The 20,581-nt window shown below is 42.6% G+C and overlaps 1 protein-coding gene across 1 annotated transcript in view; it reads right to left on the reverse strand.

Moving 5' to 3' along the window:
* lrig1 (leucine-rich repeats and immunoglobulin-like domains 1) overlaps positions 1 to 20,206 on the reverse strand; it is a 41,969-nt gene extending 21,763 nt beyond the window's left edge. Inside the window, exons 1-3 of the mRNA XM_039009077.1 lie at positions 19,116 to 20,206; positions 4,727 to 4,798; positions 3,742 to 3,816 (exon numbers count right to left, since the gene is read on the reverse strand). Coding sequence (XP_038865005.1) covers positions 3,742 to 3,816; positions 4,727 to 4,798; positions 19,116 to 19,318 — 350 coding nt within the window. The 5' untranslated portion in view covers positions 19,319 to 20,206. The remainder of the gene's footprint in view (positions 1 to 3,741; positions 3,817 to 4,726; positions 4,799 to 19,115) is intronic.
* Positions 20,207 to 20,581: the final 375 nt, after the last annotated feature.

The following is a 20,581-nucleotide window of genomic DNA, read 5'->3' on the forward strand; positions in this document are numbered from 1 at the left end:
GCTGTGTATTGACAGGGGTGCCGTTTTATATTGAGGTGTGGTTTTTTGCTTCAATAGAGTGATCAGGGACGTGCAACTAGTTTTCCTTCTCCTGTAACTACTCCCCGGGTCGTGGTTGTAAATGAGAACGTGTTCTCAGTAAACGTACCTGGTTAAATAAAAAATAAAAAATAATGTCAAAGTGGAATTATGTTTTTAGAAATTCATTAAAAATGAAAAGCTAAAATGTCTTGGGTCAATAAATATTCAACCCCTTTGTTATGGTAAGCCTAAATAAGTTCAGGAGTTAAGATTTGCTTAACAAGTCATATAACAACTTACAATTATCTGTAAGGTCCCTCAGTCGAGTAGTGAATTTCAAGTACACATTCAACCACAAAGACCAGGGAGGTTTTCCAACGCCTCACAAAGACCAGGGAGGTTTTCCAACGCCTCACAAAGACCAGGGAGGTTTTCCAACGCCTCACAAAGACCAGGGAGGTTTTCCAACGCCTCACAAAGACCAAGGAGGTTTTCCAACGCCTCACAAAGACCAGGGAGGTTTTCCAACGCCTCACAAAGACCAGGGAGGTTTTCCAACGCCTCACAAAGACCAGGGAGGTTTTCCAACGCCTCACAAAGACCAGGGAGGTTTTCCAACGCCTCACAAAGACCAGGGAGGTTTTCCAACGCCTCACAAAGACCAGGGAGGTTTTCCAACGCCTCACAAAGACCAGGGAGGTTTTCCAACGCCTCACAAAGACCAGGGAGGTTTTCCAATGCCTCACAAAGACCAGGGAGGTTTTCCAATGCCTCACAAAGACCAGGGAGGTTTTCCAATGCCTCACAAAGACCAGGGAGGTTTTCCAATGCCTCACAAAGACCAGGGAGGTTTTCCAACGCCTCACAAAGACCAGGGAGGTTTTCCAACGCCTCACAAAGACCAGGGAGGTTTTCCAACGCCTCACAAAGACCAAGGAGGTTTTCCAACGCCTCACAAAGACCAGGGAGGTTTTCCAACGCCTCACAAAGACCAAGGAGGTTTTCCAACGCCTCACAAAGACCAAGGAGGTTTTCCAACGCCTCACAAAGACCAAGGAGGTTTTCCAACGCCTCACAAAGACCAGGGAGGTCACCAAAGGTGATTCTAAATTGTATTGACTCAGGGGTGTGAACACTTTTCGGTTATAAGAAATGATAGATATATTTAGAGAAATTAGATATCTGTATTTCATTTTCAAAAGATGTGCAAACATTTCTAAAAAACGTTTTTCCTTTGCCATTATGGGGTATTGTGTGTAAATAGGTGTGAGTAAACAAACATTTAATACATTTTGAATTCAGGCTGTATCACAACAAAATGTGGAATAAGTCAAGGGGTAAAAATACTTTTAGCATTTGAATGCTGAAGGTGCCATGCAGATGTACATGATCAAGAACAAGCAGTCTACCTCGTGTTGGTCAGCATGTGAAGCTGGGCACAGTAGGCAATTTCACTAGGCTTCTGATATTCCCTGGGGTTGTTCGGCATGCAAAATGACTTGTAGATCAATGTCTGTCAAAACCGTTACATGCTTAGTTTGACACTGAAGGAGAGGACGAGTCAGTTGTCACAAAGGAATAGATTTTCTGACTGATGCACGCTACATTTGAATCAGTTTGGCATCCGTAGACCGATGCTCTCGTATCTTAAACATTTGAAGACTGTTTTGAATCGTTACATCCCTAGAAGCGAGAATGTTCTGTAGCCACCATGACAGGTGAACTGTTGGAGGCTGGAAAACAACAAAGACTGACTTACTCTGTAGGCCAGGCAAGCAGGATAGTGTCACAATTGTGTGTCTGTCGAGGGTCAGCCACTGGGCTCACAGCTGTGACACACACAGCGGCTCTTCCAAAATAGGGCAGTAAATCTCCTGTGAGATGCCAGCACAGGCAGTCCCTCCAGGCAGAGTTTCACAAACTGTAACCAGGATAGAACTCTGGAGCACTAGTCTCAGTGCTCAGCACAGTCAATGCTTCACATCCATTAAAGAGAGGGAATCAATGTACACTACATGACCAAAAGTAAGTGTGAGCTTGGTCCCCCCTTTGCTGCTATAACAGCCTCCACTTTTCTAGGAAGGCTTTCCACTAGATGTTGGAACATTGATGCGGGGACTTACTTCCATTCAGCCACAAGAACATTAGTGAGGTCGGGCACTGATGTTGGGCGATTAGGCCTGGCTCAGAGTCAGCGTTCCAATTCATCCCAAATGTATTTGAGGGGTTTGAGGTCAGGGCTCTGTGCAGGCCAGTCAAGTTCTTCCACACTGATCTCGACAAACCTTTTCTGTATGGACCTCCCTTTGTGCATGGGGGCATTGTCATGCTGGAACAGGAAAGGGCCTTGCTGTTGCCACAAAGTTGGAAGTACAGAATTGTCTAGAATGTCATTGTATGCTGTAGGGTTAAGATTTCCCTTCACTGGAACCAAGGGATCTAGCCCGAACCATGAAAAACAGCTCCAGAAAATGAATCCTCCTCCACCAAACTTTACATTTGGCACTATGCATTCAGGCAGGTAGCATTCTCCTGGCATCCGCCAAACCCAGATTTGCCAGTTGGACTACCAAATGGTGAAGCGATTCATCACTCCAGAGAACACGTTTCCACTCCAGATTCCAAGGGCGGCAAGCTTTACACCACTCCAGCCGACGCTTGGCATTGCACATGGTGGTCTTAGGCTTGTGTGTGGCTGCTCAGCCATGGAAACCCATTTCATGAAGCTCCCGACAAACAGTTATTGTGCTGACGTTGCTTCCAGAGGCAGTTTGGAACTCGGTAATGAGTGTTGCAAACGAGGACAGACGATTTTTGTGCCCTATGCAATTCAGCGGTCTCGATCTGTGAGCTTGTGTGGCATACCACTTCACGGCTGAGCCGTCGTCGCTTCTAGACAATTCCACTTCACAATAACAGCACTTACAGTTGACCGGGGCAGCTCTAGCAGTGCAAAAATCCTATGACAGTGCCACGTTGAAAGTCACGGAGCTCTTCAGTAAGGCCATTCTACTGCCAATGTTTGTCTACGGAGATTGCGGTGTGGTCAATTTTATACACCGGTCAGCAACGAGTATGGCTGAAATAGCCAAATCCACTAATTTGAAGGGGTGTCCACATCCTTTCATATATATAGTGCATCTCTGACATACTACCGTCATAGCATAGCAATTCAAATAGAATGAGTGACTCACCAGTATTCTTGGCAGGGGCATCATTTTTTTAACATAGGGTATGGCAAAGTTAACGGGTTGCCGGGGGTTCTTTAAAAAGAAAATACAATTTAAGCTAATTTACTGCATTTCTACATCGGGATTAAAAACTCCAGTTAAGTTTCATGTCAGGCCAGTTACCTAGCCATCTACTACATCTGCACTGTTATGAGAGAAAAGTTGCGCTTTTCACTGCAGCTATGTCGATGCGCTCTCCATCAAACAGCCTGCCCATCAGCTCTGAGCCATCCGCATGGTCCTAAAGCCAGCCCGACAAACTGCATTTGCCTTTTAAAATCGGGATTGAAATGATTTTAGTAGCCTATTTTAAATTGTTGGTGTTGAGCTAGGGTATGACGACTGCCATACACAATTGATGCCCCTGATTCTTGGTCATAACCAAACTTGCACTCAAACACACATTGACAAGTCGGTGAGGGAAAGCAGTTTGAGGACAGTGGGATGCCAGCTTGACATCCCCATGCTGGTAAATGAAAGGTGTACTCACAGGTAGAGGAAAGCGATCTTAGACATAGCCTGACCTAGATCAGGGATGGACATCAGCTCATTATGGTCCAGGCGCCTGAGGGAAACACAGACGCAATGATGTTAGAGGACATAATGGATTGAAAGGAGAAAGTAACAGAACATTGTATTGAGATAACATACTGCTGTGAATTGACTGATCAAGTTGTATTTGGAACTGAAGTAACGACATGAGGTTTCCTCTTGGGTTTGACAGTGTAGTAAGGAAATAGATATGGTGTTACTGTATCCATCTGAAGTGTGTAAGATTCATTCCTATAATAACAGAAATGTATGTGAGTAAAACATAGATGGATAAAGCTGTGTCTGGCTAGTGTGTGTGCTTGGGCTCTAACAGATGTCAGAGTGTCTGTGCCCTCCCTACCTGGGTTGAGATCGACCCTCCTGAGTGTATCAAATATTTACAAGCCAGGGTTCAGCCTGACTGGTGTCAAGTGATGGAGAAAGCTTAATATAGAAACCACTAGCCCTACTTTATTCTCAATTGGACTAATTTCAAGACAATACATACAAGGATGCTAGAATGTGGAGTGTGCGTGACAGAATTTCTGTCCATTGACACTACTATACCACATAGCAGTCAGGGACCTGACAATTATGGTGAGTGTTCCATGTGTGAGATGCCAATCTACTGCAGTGTTTGTTCAGGGTACTGTCCAGTAAGGACTTAACTGATGCCCCCTCTAATACTATCATTGGGAAGCCTGCTAGGCCTACTGCTAACAGAAAACATTTCATTAGACTAAGCACACATACACACAGGGCAGTCCATTAGGACGTGAAGGGGAAGCACTTTGTGAGGAACTGCGTTCATAGATAATCTGTCTGCTTGACAATCGATACTGTGCTGTTCTGAACGAGGGCCATTTAAAAGGCTGAGCCCAGTGCACACACACAAAGCCAAGGGGAACAGAGGGAGGAGAGAGTATCATGTCTGAGGAACTTACAGCTCTCGTAGGTTTGGGAGGTTCGAGAAGACTTCGACGTCAATGGCTGTCAGCTTGTTGTGGCCAAGATTTCTGTAATAAAGAGAACAGACTGATTAGTATTGTTGATACACCCACCACCCCCTGACCCTCCATTTTACAGGGGTTTTCCCCAACTGTGAGAACTCCCTATAACATTGTGACAACCCTGTAGCCCCATTTGGGTACTGTTCCAGGGGTTCCCAATCAATACTGATTCTGACTTGGTTTACACAATGGATACACAGCCATCCATCTGTGTACAAGTCAATTTGCAGTTTAGACTAACAGTGCATTTAATAGCCACCACTTCACTTGCACAGAGACTAACATTAAATAGGGACTTGTTCAGAATTGGTGTTGTCAGTCAAATACACTTAGAAACAAATCTGTCTTTCACAAACAAATGTGCATACACACACACACACACACACACACATTTAGTCTCTGATCTGAGACACAGCTCTGGTTGCCTCCAGACATGAGAGATGGGCTAGGAATGTTTCACAAGCATGTGGCGAGATGGCTGCTTCTTCTTATTGTTTGGGGACAGATTTACCTGACGCACCACATTCCTGCACCTTCCTCTGGTGGCAGGCTGCCTGCACAGCCTCAGCAGACCACACTGCACATATGCCTCTCTTTCCAGGTTTCTGCCTCACTCTTTACCCTCTGTCTCAACACCTATCCTGCTCTCTACCTCCATCGAGATTATTTTTTTAACCTTCATTTAACTAGGCAAGTCAGTTAAGAACAAATTCTTATTTACAATGACGGCCTAGGAACAGTGGGTTAACTGCCTTGTTCAGGGGCAGAACGACAGATTTTTACCTTGTCAGCTCAGGGATTTGATCTAGCAGCCTTTCGGTTACTGGCCCAACGCTCTAACCACTAGGCTACCTGCCGAGATAAGTCAGTCTCTACAGTATACGTGTGTGTGAGGAGATAATGGTAGTGTGTGTGCCCCGCAGGCAGCCCTGACAGGGCGGTGTGTTATGATAATTGGCAGGGCCCTCCCACCGCCATTGTACCACATATTGCTAAATTGCTGTCCCTGTTACAGGAGACAATTACCTCATTATACTGAAGCAAAGTGAAAAATCACCGGGTTTCCTCTGCCAGGCTGGGCGGCGCCGGAAGGTACAAATACAGCTGAGAACACCACCTCAGCGCAGCACAGTGAGCGACACCGACCACAGTAATCTTCCACAGCAATCAGCGCCAGCCTTTAACAAGGCCCTGATCAGTGCAAACTGAGGATAATAAAGCTTAACTGGAGAGCTCCTCATTACAAACAACCAATAAAACACCTTTCAGAGGAAGACTGCTGTCATGCCTCCTCAACAGGTTTCAGAAGGAAAAACAGGCTGTGTTATATTGGTATAAGATAAAAGGACTACAGAAATGTAGAGCATGTCATTGTTTGCTGTTGTCCATTTAGAGTAGAGAGAAGAAAGGTCACATTTGAGAGAAAAATCTGGTGCCAGAGACCACAATAACAAACAGACGGTGTGTGTTTGTTTGTGTTTGTTTGTATGTATTCTCAATCTCAGGAAGGACAAGGAGAAGGGAGTGTTTATACAACTCCAGATTTGTCTTCCCTTGTTCATTCACCTTCATTTTCTTGCCTATCTGATCAGATAAGTTTCAGTGTGTTTTAACACCTACTGTATGAGCAGCTGGTGATAACACCATAGCTTCCTTCTGTTCTACAGTCACAAGTAGAGGGGGTGGGGTTACGCCTCACTGACTGGGGCTAACGTTCTCCAGAATCAGCCATACTGCCTCAGGGGCACAATCCAATGTACTGGGCACAACACAAGTGTAGAAGGCTATGGGACAGAAAAAGGCCAAAAACATAGGCATTAAAAACTTAAGTGTGTGTGTGAGATGTCCTAAAAACTCTTAACCTCAATGATCTCCGTGGTCAATTTAACAGTCCAAAAACACATTATTTTGAAAGCTAAGAGAAATCTGTGATGGAGTGTGGCGAACACTACAAAGTTATTCCCTCTGCTGAAACTCTGGAATGGTGAATTCCATTGCATGGCACAGCAAGAATTCTGCTGTTTATCTAAATGAGCAGGCTTGTTTAACATTAGTCAGCATGATCAAGATCACAGCGCTATGTTCTTGACCAGAAAGTGTCAGCAAGGTAATTCATGCCTAGCTTTTAGCCAAATAAATAATGGAGGAAAAAATAAATCAGTAGGTCTACAAGGGGGGGGCAGTTTCCCATCCCTGATCTAAAGCATGCAAGGAGTTGTGCAACCAGGATCAACTGAGGTGAAGGTGGGAGTGGAGGATGGAGAGGCCTAGATTGAACAGACTTGTCTAGGAATACATACTAGGCCAGGTAATTTAATCTACTGCCACTTCCCAGTCCACCTGTTGCCCTGAAGCACAGTCTACTCTAGAGACCTCAGGTCAATAGCAACACAGTTAGAGGTAGCTCAGGAGGGTACAGGTTCTCTTGGCCACTCAGACAGCATTAGAGCAGCGATAAAGCTATAAAACCTGTCTGACAAGGCAATCTGACCTGCCTCAAACCTCCCAAAACACTCAAAGCCCCCCACAGCATTAGACTTCAACCGTTATACTACTACACACTGTTGGATTGACGTCATAAACCCTTCATCACAACTCCCAAAAAACACAAAATTGACTTGTTTTGTATTCCGTGAAAGAGCTTGGGAGTGATGTTATTTCTTATGACAGTGCCCTCATAATTAAAGGCAGACTGCAGAGGGGAAGGGGGTGGGGAGGGGTTCTACTAGACCGGAATCTATCTGCTCATCTCTATCGCTGATAAGATGTGTGAACTTCGCTCTTTGGAAGTGTGAAATGTCAGCAATAGGGCCTTTGTGATGCAGTTGGGAAACAGCAGAGCTTTTATGTGGTCTGACCAGCCATAAACTGGTCAGGGAATAACCTTCCGTCTGTCAGGGAGCTAGGAGAAGAGGGAGCGCGCCCATAGGCCAAACAGAGGGCCAGCCAGACAGAGGCAAAGAGAGCACAATACAACACTGTGCTGTCTCCCCCCCCCCCCCCCCCCCACCTTCCTGTCATAAAGGCCCATTTACAGCCAGGCAACGGCAGTTAGAGCATACACAGGAGTACCAACACCACTGTTTTGGACTCCCGCAAAACACAGGCAAGAGAGGGTGGACAAGACTGAGAAAGCAGCCACAAACAAAAACAAATGTATTTTTATTTAAAAAGTAGCACAATATGCCCAGTGTTTCAACAATAGTAATTTAGCAATGGTGCCCCACCACACCAAGAGGGCTGGGCGATATGGCCGAAATATCGGTATGTCAACATTATGTTTCTGAATGATTACATTTCTAAATATGTTTTGAGTAGTGCAGGACCCTAGGATGGCAACAAATTAATCTTAAGTGGCTTTAATGGGATTTCTCCATTCTGATGGTTTTATACTCAACCAAACTGAAAGAGAAGTAGTCAATTTTAGAGAACTTTTATTTTGATAAAGTGCTAAATTAACTTTGTAGACTATTGTAAAAATCCATACCGGTATACCTAAAAAGTTGATATATAGCCAAACAGGGCTCAGCATGAACTTAGGCCCAAAGATGCCAAATGAGGGAGGAGCACACAACACAGCCTCATACACAACACACACACACACGGATTGGAGTTTGATAGCAAATCCTAATTTGTTCCACAGTCGCTAGACTCCTTGATTACGAGCAAAAGGAAATGAACCGCCTCAATGAATCTGAAAGAATAACATCAATATGTCCATTCTGAGGGAGTATTGTTCCAGTTCCCTCTTGACTGGCCGCTGATCTTATATTCTGTACTTCAAAGTGAAGAAAATGATTGATCATTAAACAATATATTTCCCCCTGCTTAATGTTTATTATGCTTGCAAAAAGAAAAGCCTGCAATAATTACACCATCATCCATGGAGAGAGAATGGGGCCAAATACAGGCCTGAACTTTATAAACAACTGTATGTAGGCCTGTGTGTGTGGATTTATGTGCAGGTACTGAAAGCCTCTGTTTTCTACTAAATAAGTGGACACGGCCACTGCAGGTTTTTTGGAAGGTAAGAATGCTTGGCTCTGGTGAGCACATAGCTATCAGCTCTTGGTTGTGGCGGTCTGTTTAGGGGGTTCTCCACTTCGCAATACCTCTCCAAGTCGCTTCCTTTTTTTTCAAATCAGGTTTCCAAACTCTTACCAGATGTAGGCCTACAGAATTCACAGATGATTCATTTATCAAACCCACTTTGTAGACACTGGCTTAAACAAAAAAAAAAAAAACTTGGCGCCCCAGTGTGTCTTAACAAAAAAGGCCATCTATTCTGTTGACTGGATTCCTATGGAATGACTTCTGGCAGCAGCTGTTCAATTGTCATTACAGTGAACACAGCGATGAGCTCACTTCATAACTTAATGTAAATGTCAACTTTTATCTATAGTTATGAAAAGGACTTCTCTACTCACTTATTGCTGCTAATGTGTTTGTCTAGATATATATTATCTATATCCATAACACACATTTCATTTTAAACTGTAGTATAAAAGTTCACATTTACATAAAGCAATAAATAAAAGCCATATTTTTCTATTGAGGCAAGCACTGAGCATCTATCTACTGTAAATATCAAACATTAGCATTAACAGGATTATTTTTAGGAATGATAAAATCAGAGCACTATGGATATAATGGTAAACCCCAGGAAACTAGAGGATGATGTTGCTTTAGGACCTAGGGACATAATAGGCAGAAGGCCCCATTGTTGCAATAACCTGCTAAATTCCTTCCATCTTGATTCCCTGGTGCCGCTAGGGAAGTTTAGCACTCTGGTGTTAAATTAATTAAGGAATGCAATTGTTTCGATTGATTGTAATGGTTTGTTGAAAATGTACCTTTTTTTTTTTTACTACTTCTTGGTTATTTTGGAATATAAAATGTTATTGTGAAAATGTTTGTACTCAGGACACCATTGTGAATGAGACCCTGGTTTCAAATCGGACTCCCCTGAAATGAATCCAAGACTACTAAAATCATTCTTAATACCACAAGTTTACAAGACTGCTTAGAAAGAATTGCCCTTGAAACCACAAGAGCCACAGTCCTGCAGTCTGTTCAGTTGCTGTTGTATAGCTGTTCCACTGTGGATATGTCCATCTGGGGTTAAGGAAGTGGAGGAAACCGTTTTGGTTTTATCTTTTGTTTCATTACGGCAGTTTGATCTGCTATCAATCATTCCTTCATTCATACCACCTGGCTCAAGATGCATGGTAACCATAGTCACACGATGGCAACATCCTTGATTACCAGCAACAGCAATCTCCTCTGCAAAGTTTTGGTGTTTATTTGCATGTTGATTGTAGTTGGTTCAGTCAGACTACAGAACTTTCATCCAGTTAAACCAGACATGAACTAGACTGTGATGTTGACAACACTTACAGGCAGCAGGCAGAAACCCCCCAGCAGAATCTGCACCCCATCATTCCCCCCCCCCCCCCCCCCCCTCAGGCCAGGTGAACTGGACCCAAGATCAGAGGAACCACCAGACCATAGCCTGTCAGGAAACCACCAAAACAAACCCATTTCCTTTGGGCAAAATCCAAACCAGAGGTTGAAGGCAGAGGGGCATATGATGCAGTAACAGAAAGTCTGTCATAGTGTTGTCACAATACTAGTCCAAATATTAGATACCATGGTGAAAAAAAGTGGCCTAGCATCCTGTCCCCAGACACTTTTCCCCTTTTCGAAAAGTTCTCTAAAAACCTTTCACTGAAATTCAATATGTTGTATAGAGTAGAACTTCACACCGTATTATAGAATACTGCATAGAATGGCGACTAGACCGACCAGTGATTTGGCTAGAGGAATGGGAGGAAGGAATATACATGCATAATGATCTGCATGTCATTGTGGCAGTAAGGGGAAAACACTGCCTGAAACGTTCTTTGCTCTTCAGTTAACTGACACATACCTCTCCCTCCCTTCCAAACAGAATTTAAGGAGCACCAGAAAGAAATTGATTTGATATAGTTTAGGCTTACATTAGGCCTATATGAATCGTACCTTTGAAGCACGAGTAGCAGTCCCTTTTCCTTTCTTCCTGTGCCAATCAAATTTGCCTAAACATAAATGTCAAGTTACCAGGTTACTAGCTAGCTAGGTAACGTGACTGAACAACGGTGTTTGTTGTCAAACCAATAATTAGCAACCTGTGATTAGTTTAAAGCGACCAGCAACATGGTTTGTGAAATTATATAAAATGCGCGCCAATTTTTAACTGCTTAGGCTGAAGACTGTTTTCTTTGCTGTAAAGCTGCAAGCATGCCTGTCGCATGCCTTCAGGCTCAATTTTCCCTCTGACACTCAGAGGCTGCATGACAATGAACTTGCAAAGTCTACTCAGACTGGTCTGTGCGCTTGGTTAGAACAGGTGATGAAATGATACAATGTATCAACATTGCTCGCTTTGCGTGCTGCTCCAATGTAACAAATGTACAAGTCTAACAATAGAAGACTAATCAGGGTCTGGATCTGCATCCCCGCTCGCCATCACGGCCAAATGATATTTAAAAGAACTGACGGAGGAAAAGATGCACATGAAAAGTGGACGGAGAGAAGCAGGTGAGTGAGGGCTGTTAGGGGATGAGGCTGGCTGATTACAGCTGCCACACGTGATATGTGCATGAAGAGCGGACGGAGAGAAGCAGGTGAGTGAGGGCTGGTAGGGGATGAGGCTAGCTGATTACAGCTGCCACATATGATATGAGCATGAAAGTGAAGTGGATATTATTGGACCTGCCCATACAAGAGACTGTTGCTTCAATTCAACTGAGTTTATAAACAGGGCTGAAAAATACAGTAGCATCATATGAAACAGTACTAAGGTATTCTAAAATGTATCATAAGTAGGGATGCAAGATATATCGGTGAACATATCAGAATCAGCCGATATTAGCTTAAAATGCCAACATCGGTATCGGCCCGATGTCTAGTTTAATGCCGATGTGAAAAAACGATGTCAAAGCTGACGTGCATACCTATATAAAACGTAGGTACATGACGTAATAACGCCACGTACAATTTTGCAGCATTCCTAACCTAGCCCACAATGTCTGCTGTGTGGATCGCGCAGTCATTTGAAAGACTAAGAACATTTCAGCGAGACAACTCAAAGGCGAAATACATTAACGCCAAGATAATGGAATTCATTGCCCTTGACAATCAACCGTTCCCTGTCGTGGGTGATGTTGGCTTTCGCAACTGGTCGAGCACCGGTACACACTAAAGTCACCAAGTGCGCTATTGTTCAGATGTTGCCTTACCGGAGTTACACAGTAATAGCTTCACTGCTAGTAACTTCATGACATACTATGGAACGCCGTTTGGGTCTTTGCGTGTCAAAATATATACATGTCAAATAACACTATGACGTGTTAAATTAGCTTTTAATTTGACACGTCAAATAACACAGTTCTATTATAGAATGTTGTGTGTTCTGAATTTGCACATGCAAGCCAGGCGCCACCACTACTATCAGTAGCACTGTCAAAGCTGTACAAAAAAAATTAAAGTCCGCAAACAAGCAAACACCGGCCACGAACGATGTGTTTACAATACCGCGGTGGTAATAAAGTATTATTTGTTCAACCGCAACTTCTGGGGTAGCTAGCTAGCTTTAGCTTGGTACCCAGCTCGTACCAATACAAGGCTAGTACCAACCAGCCTGAAAACAATGACCAGTAGAAATTAGTCATTTTCACTATTCTTAGCAATGATTTAGGAATCCTTGTGAGTATTAGCTAGGTAGCCACTTGTTGCTTGCCTATTGAAATTGAACTTCAGTTCATGAAAATAAATAGCTAGCCAGCTACTTAACCCTGTTGCCCAAAGCTAACGTTAAAAGCAGCCAGCTAGCTTCATCTGGCTAGTGAGGCTTGACCTGACCGAGTTGTGGTGTGAAGCTAGCCACAATAGTGGAATTTGCGGTTTGCCTTCAAAATAAAAGTACCTATTTGAAAGTGATGCAGAACGTTACAATTGGTGGAATCATGCCATATTTAGACTAGATAATGTTAAACAAGGTTGGAATGTGAAGCAATTAAATGGTTTATCAATCTACTCGGTGACCCCCACAGAACACAACTGTGAAGAGTTCACGTAAAAATTAGCGTTGTAGCTCTTATCGCGGCACTGTGACTATGTGAAATCATCTCCCCAGTCAGCCTATTGTGTGTATTGACATTCATATTGCACTGTACAGTTTTACCTAAGATCAATGAAATGGGGTAACAGTCTACTCCATACCCAATATATTTTTTCCCAACGTCCTCCTCAGAGTTATCAGACTCCAAAACATCCACGCAGTATTGTTTCTCCTCTGGAATAGTGTTCCATACACATAGGTTGACAATAAATGTGGCTCAATTCACAGTTGTTTCAGAGTCCCGCAATAAGAGCTACGATGCTAATGTTCTCTGGGTGTCACCGAGTAGACTGATACCTATGGATTGTGGATCAACGACATGGGGTAAGGCTGTACAGTGAAATAAGTATGCCCCAATGCAATTCTAATGTAGCATACATCCAGTGTGATTGCAACAGATGTCAAATTGTCTTTTGTTAATTTTATATAACATTCCAACCTCGTTTAGCACGATCTAGTCAATTATGGCATAATTCTACTATTTGTATTAATTTGCATCACTGTCAACGACATACTTTTATTTTGAAGGCTAACCGCAAAGTCCACTGTTGTGGCTAATCCTTATTGTTGCTAATGTCACATATGTTCCAACCACCATTAATCAAATAAGAACTGTCTTATAAATTAGGGTTATTTTAGAGGACACCTAGCTATATAGTTAGCTAGCTAACGATAGCTACTGAAACAGATGTCGTTTTGCTATGTTTTGAGGGAAGAACATTGTTTGCATCCATGATGCATCACTGTAGGTGTGCGAGACAACTTTAATCGTTGTGACATGAAATACGAGTGATAGTGTAATCAATGTGTAATAACTACATCAAAAACGTATGAATGCGTTCAATTATTATGTGACGTGCAGTCATATTCAGGTCCTGATTGGTCAACCAGCTTATTTGACAAGTCAAATAGTGTTATTTGACATGCAAAGACCCAAACGGTGTTCCATAGAAATCCTGGTTGAGAATGAAATGACTGAACAAATGAACAACGAAACAGCACAGCAAGTAAGTCAAAGAAATAGGTTTGATTATGTTTTACAATCACGGCTTGCGAGTCCCATAGGGCGGCGCACAATTGGCCCAACGTCATCCGGGGTAGGCCGTCATTGTAAATAGGAATTTGTTCTTAACTGACTTGCCTAGTTTAAATAAAGGTTACACACTGACCAAAAAGTTATTTAGTTGCCTTTTACATTTTCATTGATCTTAGGTAAAACTGTACAGTGCAATATGAATGTCAATACACACAATAGGCTGACTGAGGGACTGTAGTGACACCTCTTGCACTGAGATGCAGTGCCTTAGACCGATGCGTCCATGTGTGTGTGTTAAATAGTTAACTGTACTAGAATGCTTAAAAGGACGCAAAAAAATGTAATATCGGTATCGTTTTTTTTCGGCAAGGAAAATATTGAATATCGGTATCATCCAAAAATGTGATATCGGTGCATCACTAATCATAAGTATCATGATGTTTTGGTATCGTGATATTACCGTGGTACTGGTATACCGCGCAACACTTGTTTGTCAAAAGAGGCAGTGAGTAGTTGGTTGTCTGTCAGGGCTTGACATTTCTTGCCTATATAGGAAACCACTCAGCAAAAGCTGGTTTGTAAAAGGATCAATCCAGAGAATTCTCCTTCCTGTTTGAGTGAATATAGGTGACACTGTAGACCACAGCTGTAGAAATGAAGAACAAAGCAGGAGAGACTTCTTACAGACACAGGGACTCTGCTTTCTCTCTGTATCAAACCACATCGATCGGAGCCAATGTTAATAATGTTCATGCTTTTATTTACTTCTGTAAAACCCATTGCAGGCAAAGACACTTTACAGTGACCACAAACGAGTCAAACCACCACTCGAGAGAGTTTCTCACAGAGTGAGAGGAAGCCTGCAATGGGTATCATTAGGCTAATCATCAGAAAACTACTAGAGCACTTATCTAGGGAACAATCTTCGTGATGTGTTAACAGCCTTATGGGCATGCATAATTACCACCATATTCTAATACGTTTAATAAAGGCAACAGCAAAAATATAGAATACCCTTGAAAATCTCTTGCTTTGAAGTACAGTATATTAACCATTGAACATTCTCCCTAAATAACCAGTGGTCACTCTCGCCAATTTCCCCATCTAATTATTTCAATGCCTCATCATCTCTCCCTGTAAGATCAATCTCCTCTGCTTTCCCTTTGGCTGAATATGCCAACACCCGCTTGTTTCCTACTATCTCCATCAAGGCAGCAGTGTCACAGGGGAGCTGTAAAAACAGGGCAGAACAGGGAAACTATTTTGACAACTGGAAGGCATGATGGCTCCATTTTTCACCAACCCGTGCCCAGAGAGTTTCCTCAGAAAACTCTCGCTCTTACTGACAGATATACTGTATTGGAGCACCCAGTCTCTGCCCCATCTACCCCTAATAAACCCATGCTACTGTAGGAGTTGTCATCACTACACTAGGCCTATATATAGGCCCATATAAAATATTACAACAGCAAGTCACTATTTGTTCAGGAGCACATACAGTATATGAAGAGAATGAGAAATGTAATTATTGTATACAGTTCAAGAATTTAAATAGGAGTATTACAAAAAATTATATCTAGGACCTCAGACATTTTTAAAACTCAAGCCATCATGCCGTCCATCTTGTCCTAACCAACACAATGGCATTCTGCTACAGAAGAGCCAGTTCAGAGCAGCTCACTGTGAGCTGGACCAATCTTGTTTTAATAGACACCCAACAGTAATGTCCGCTTACCCACCACACTGACTGACTGACCGCTACTACTGCTAGCATCCACCCAGGCCAGGTCTAAACATTACAGGGACACTTTATTCCCCCCACTAATTCACTTGGCACATTTTCCCCAGAGGTTGAGACAAACATTTGGTGTGAAACCCAGCATGGCCTGACAGGACTTACACAGTGGTCTAAAACTAAGATCTCAATGAATCGTAGTAAGGTTTTATTTTAAAGTTTAGATTCAAAATCATAGTATAGTCCAGTCTAAAATTAATTTAAAGAAATTTATGAGATTTATGAGATTATCATATTTTACTCCATCGTTATAGGATTAAGATTGAGGATTAATGGTATTTGTTGATAAAATGTTCATGTTTAATGTTCTCCTTCCTTACGTGATGCATTGAGTGAGTCTCTGTGGACCTTTCTTCAGACCAGGCCAAACCATGAGGCATATCCGTTTGATCATAAATTATAGAGGTAGCTCCAGCCGACCAGCGAGCCGTCCACAGTGACTGCCCATTCATCTCCACCTCTCTCCCTACACATTGTGTGCAGTAAACTTTTAAACGCCCAGCTTTTTGAAGTGCCAAGAGGGGGAAAAAAGTGCATGCTTTGTAATGAGCGAGAGTGAATGGCAGTTCCCCTGTGCCCAACCCCCATCCACACACACGTTTTGTAAACAGACATTTCACACAGACTGAAATATCCACCTATACGAATGCATCTCCTCCTTCAAACAAGTCAAATGAACTGGGATAAGAGTTTTAATGGGATCACATACAGTCCCAATAGAAAACCAGAGAAGAAAGTCTCCCTTTGTGGCGTCTACAAACGTGGGGAAATACGCGGCCTAAGTGATTTACAGATTAATTCAATGCAATAAAACCATTCAATTTGAAAACAACAAGAGTATGTCACAGCTAAATCTTGACCAATAAGGTACTCACAGATAAGTAGGCTAACCTATATACACTGCTCAAAAAAATAAAGGGAACACTTAAACAACACAATGTAACTCCAAGTCAATCACACTTCTGTGAAATCAAACTGTCCACTTAGGAAGCAACACTGATTGACAATAAATTTCACATGCTGTTGTGCAAATGGAATAGACAAAAGGTGGAAATTATAGGCAATTAGTAAGACACCCCCAAAAAAGAAATGGTTCTGCAGGTGGTGACCACAGACCACTTCTCAGTTCCTATGCTTCCTGGCTGATGTTTTGGTCACTTTTGAATGCTGGCGGTGCTTTCACTCTAGTGGTAGCATGAGACGGAGTCTACAACCCACACAAGTGGCTCAGGTAGTGCAGTTCATCCAGGATGGCACATCAATGCGAGCTGTGGCAAAAAGGTTTGCTGTGTCTGTCAGCGTAGTGTCCAGAGCATGGAGGCGCTACCAGGAGACAGGCCAGTACATCAAGAGACGTGGAGGAGGCCGTAGGAGGGCAACAACCCAGCAGCAGGACCGCTACCTCTGCCTTTGTGCAAGGAGGTGCACTGCCAGAGCCCTGCAAAATGACCTCCAGCAGGCCACAAATGTGCATGTGTCTGCTCAAACGGTCAGAAACAGACTCCATGAGGGTGGTATGAGGGCCCGACATCCACAGGTGGGGGTTGTGCTTACAGGGTTGTGCTTACGGCCTCCTCCACGTCTCTTGATGTACTGGCCTGTCTCCTGGTAGCGCCTCCATGCTCTGGACACTACGCTGACAGACACAGCAAACCTTTTTGCCACAGCTCGCATTGATGTGCCATCCTGGATGAACTGCACTACCTGAGCCACTTGTGTGGGTTGTAGACTCCGTCTCATGCTACCACTAGAGTGAAAGCACCGCCAGCATTCAAAAGTGACCAAAACATCAGCCAGGAAGCATAGGAACTGAGAAGTGGTCTGTGGTCACCACCTGCAGAACCATTCCTTTTTTGGGGGTGTCTTACTAATTGCCTATAATTTCCACCTTTTGTCTATTCCATTTGCACAACAGCATGTGAAATTTATTGTCAATCAGTGTTGCTTCCTAAGTGGACAGTTTGATTTCACAGAAGTGTGATTGACTTGGAGTTACATTGTGTTGTTTAAGTGTTCCCTTTATTTTTTTGAGCAGTGTATATATATATTTGTTCTAGACATGATCCGCCAGGCACCAGATATCACACCACAATGTTTGCATTTAGCCATTCCAGATGAGAAACGTGTCCCCATTGCTCTAGTAGTGGTGTTGAAGATAGTATAGTACTGTATACCTATGCATCAGTGTTACATTATGCCATAAACACCACTGTGGTGCTAAAGGGCAATAAGGCATCATTATTCACATTTTAGAGGACTTTTTAAAAAGTTGCATTCCTCACTTCCCAGGGGAAGACAAACTGCCTCAAACAGGAACCTGGGAGTCTGAGAAGATTCACTTTTTAAACCCCCAGCCCAAAAAAAGACTTGTATACACATCTCTCTCTCTCCTCAACATTCCTGCTAAACAGTTGAATTGTCCTTGAGGATTCGCAATTGCCATTGAAACAGTGGTCCAACTGCTGCTTGAGCCAAAAAATTAACTTGTCTATAAACAACCTGTGTCATTTCAATGGGATGAGGACTGAAATGTTCTCAAGTTCAAGACACATTCCAAGAAAATGTTTCTCAATTGGCTCATTTCCTAAACAAACCTGCAGACTGTGTCCCCATTGTGGCCAATGATGTCTTGAGAATACACGCTTAATTTACTAGAAATCCAATTTGTGGGCCACGGCCACAGAACCAAATAGGGGATAAAGGACTAATATTGTAAGTATCATAAATCTATTTATGATGTGAAGTTTAGACAACACAGAGGTTTAAATCCAATGAGATTTAAGCTAGTCAATTTCCTTGTAAAAATGATTTGCCCAAATACCTAAGTAGATATTGTTTAGATTGTTGAAAATGTATCTAATCTTCCTAATTGACACGATTTAGTTATATAGGCTATTTCCTCCCAAATGTATATATTTTTGGTCACCCTTGAAGTAGCCTATTCAGAGGTGGGGAGTAGCCTAATACGTCAATAAAGCCTATTATTGAACGGGATAACAATTGAAAGCAACTTGTTAAGTAGTTTCAGATTCAGTGGAAATGACAAATCGACAAAGTTGTTGTTTTGACATTATCCGTATTCCGCTGTCCATGCATGAATAGCCCATTTGGGTTCTGGTGTGCCGCAATGATGTGAGGCATAGGCTACAAAGTAATAAGACAACCATGCAATCAGGCAAGTTACAACTCTATAAAAGTTAATTTAAATATTAATTTATGTCCTTGCAACAAAGATTCCAACAGTCGATGGAGGGCTGCGTTCCCTTCGGCAACATTGTATCTTATCCTGATATAGGGTGGTCAATTAATACTGCAGCTCGAATCTACTTACAGGGAAACTGTCTGAATCGGCAGGTCCAGCGGTGTATCTGTCAAATCCAAATGACTACAGTCCACATAATCTCCATTGCAGGTACAGTTCTGAGCACATTGTAAATCTGAGCTCAAACCGTAATTGATTAACAGTTCCAGCGAGAACACTAAATAAAAACCATAGTGAGAACCCGATCCAATTCGCTCCAGGGGCGCCGCCATTTTGTATCCAGTTTAATCGAGCGGCCACTGATCTCTCCTCAAATTGGAAATATGATACCGTTTTTGAGATAGTGAGGTCTGTTATAGTACATCAATTGCGTTGTGCTAAAATGAAGTAAAAACAAAAACGTGTGGTGTAGGTCAATAGGTCTACTCTTCCAAATAAGTAATTTAAAACAATTTCAGTACAACTTTCTCCTCGTGTCCTATGTGGTCTGAAATCAAAGTTGAATCACGGTTTACTTAGCAATAAGGCTACAAACTTGTCAAGTAAACATAATTAAATGTAAGTAGAACTTGTCCATAAAAGGCTGAAAACGAGGACTCTTGGCAAAGCGATTTGTTTTGGCAAACATTGAAATAATAGGCAAAAAAAATATGGCAAACATCAACGGCGGCTCCTCATTTTCAGTACAACTTTCAGCATGTCAAACATACAAGTGACACACACATTTTCCTATAATAAATGGACACATTATCTAAACACTAGCCTATGCGCGTTGCCTCCGCACTCAAAATAAACGTTGAAACGTTATCTTCTCTTCATCGCGGGCTTGGAATGTTGGCTAAAACGTGGACTGTGTTACAATGTTCCATTGCTATGCAAATGTAACAGCTAAAGTTTAGTGCCGAAAACGATCGTTGACTTCTCGTTTATGACGCTTGCAAAACGCCAAAAAAAGAAACACCTTGCTAGTGCCAATTGATCCCAACTTCGCCGCACCCTCGACGCGTTATGCTATCCGAAGAGCCTAGGAAATGTTTATCAGATGCTGTCGGATTATTAACAAATTCAGTCCCCAACTTCAGACTGTATCCACTATGAGTTGTTTCTTCTTGATTTAGTTTACTTTTTTCAATCTTCGTTCCATAGTAATCCCACTTTGGATGCACAAGGGAACCTCCCATTTCCCTTGCAATTGGCTGTTCAAATTTGAGGAACGGTAAACTCCTAATCTCACTGGCTGTTTAGGATTCTACATGCGGTTCGACTGCCAGTGACCAGCTGTCACTCACCAGTCGTTGACCCAACCCATGTTTCCCACCCTGGGTGTGAAACCTCACCACCTCCTTTCATGCTCACCGCGTCTTAAAGGGGCAATCAGCAGTTGCTACATACATTTTGGGACGTATACATTAACGATATGTACCCATTGATTCTTGACTAATATAACTTATAAAGGCCTCATGAGCTTAGTTCAATTGTCGTACCCCATCAGAACCCAAAATATAAGATTGTTTTACTTCAATGTTTGTAAACAA

Source organism: Salvelinus namaycush, chromosome 2 (assembly GCF_016432855.1).
Source record: "Salvelinus namaycush isolate Seneca chromosome 2, SaNama_1.0, whole genome shotgun sequence".
In the NCBI taxonomy this organism is placed as follows: domain Eukaryota; kingdom Metazoa; phylum Chordata; class Actinopteri; order Salmoniformes; family Salmonidae; genus Salvelinus; species Salvelinus namaycush.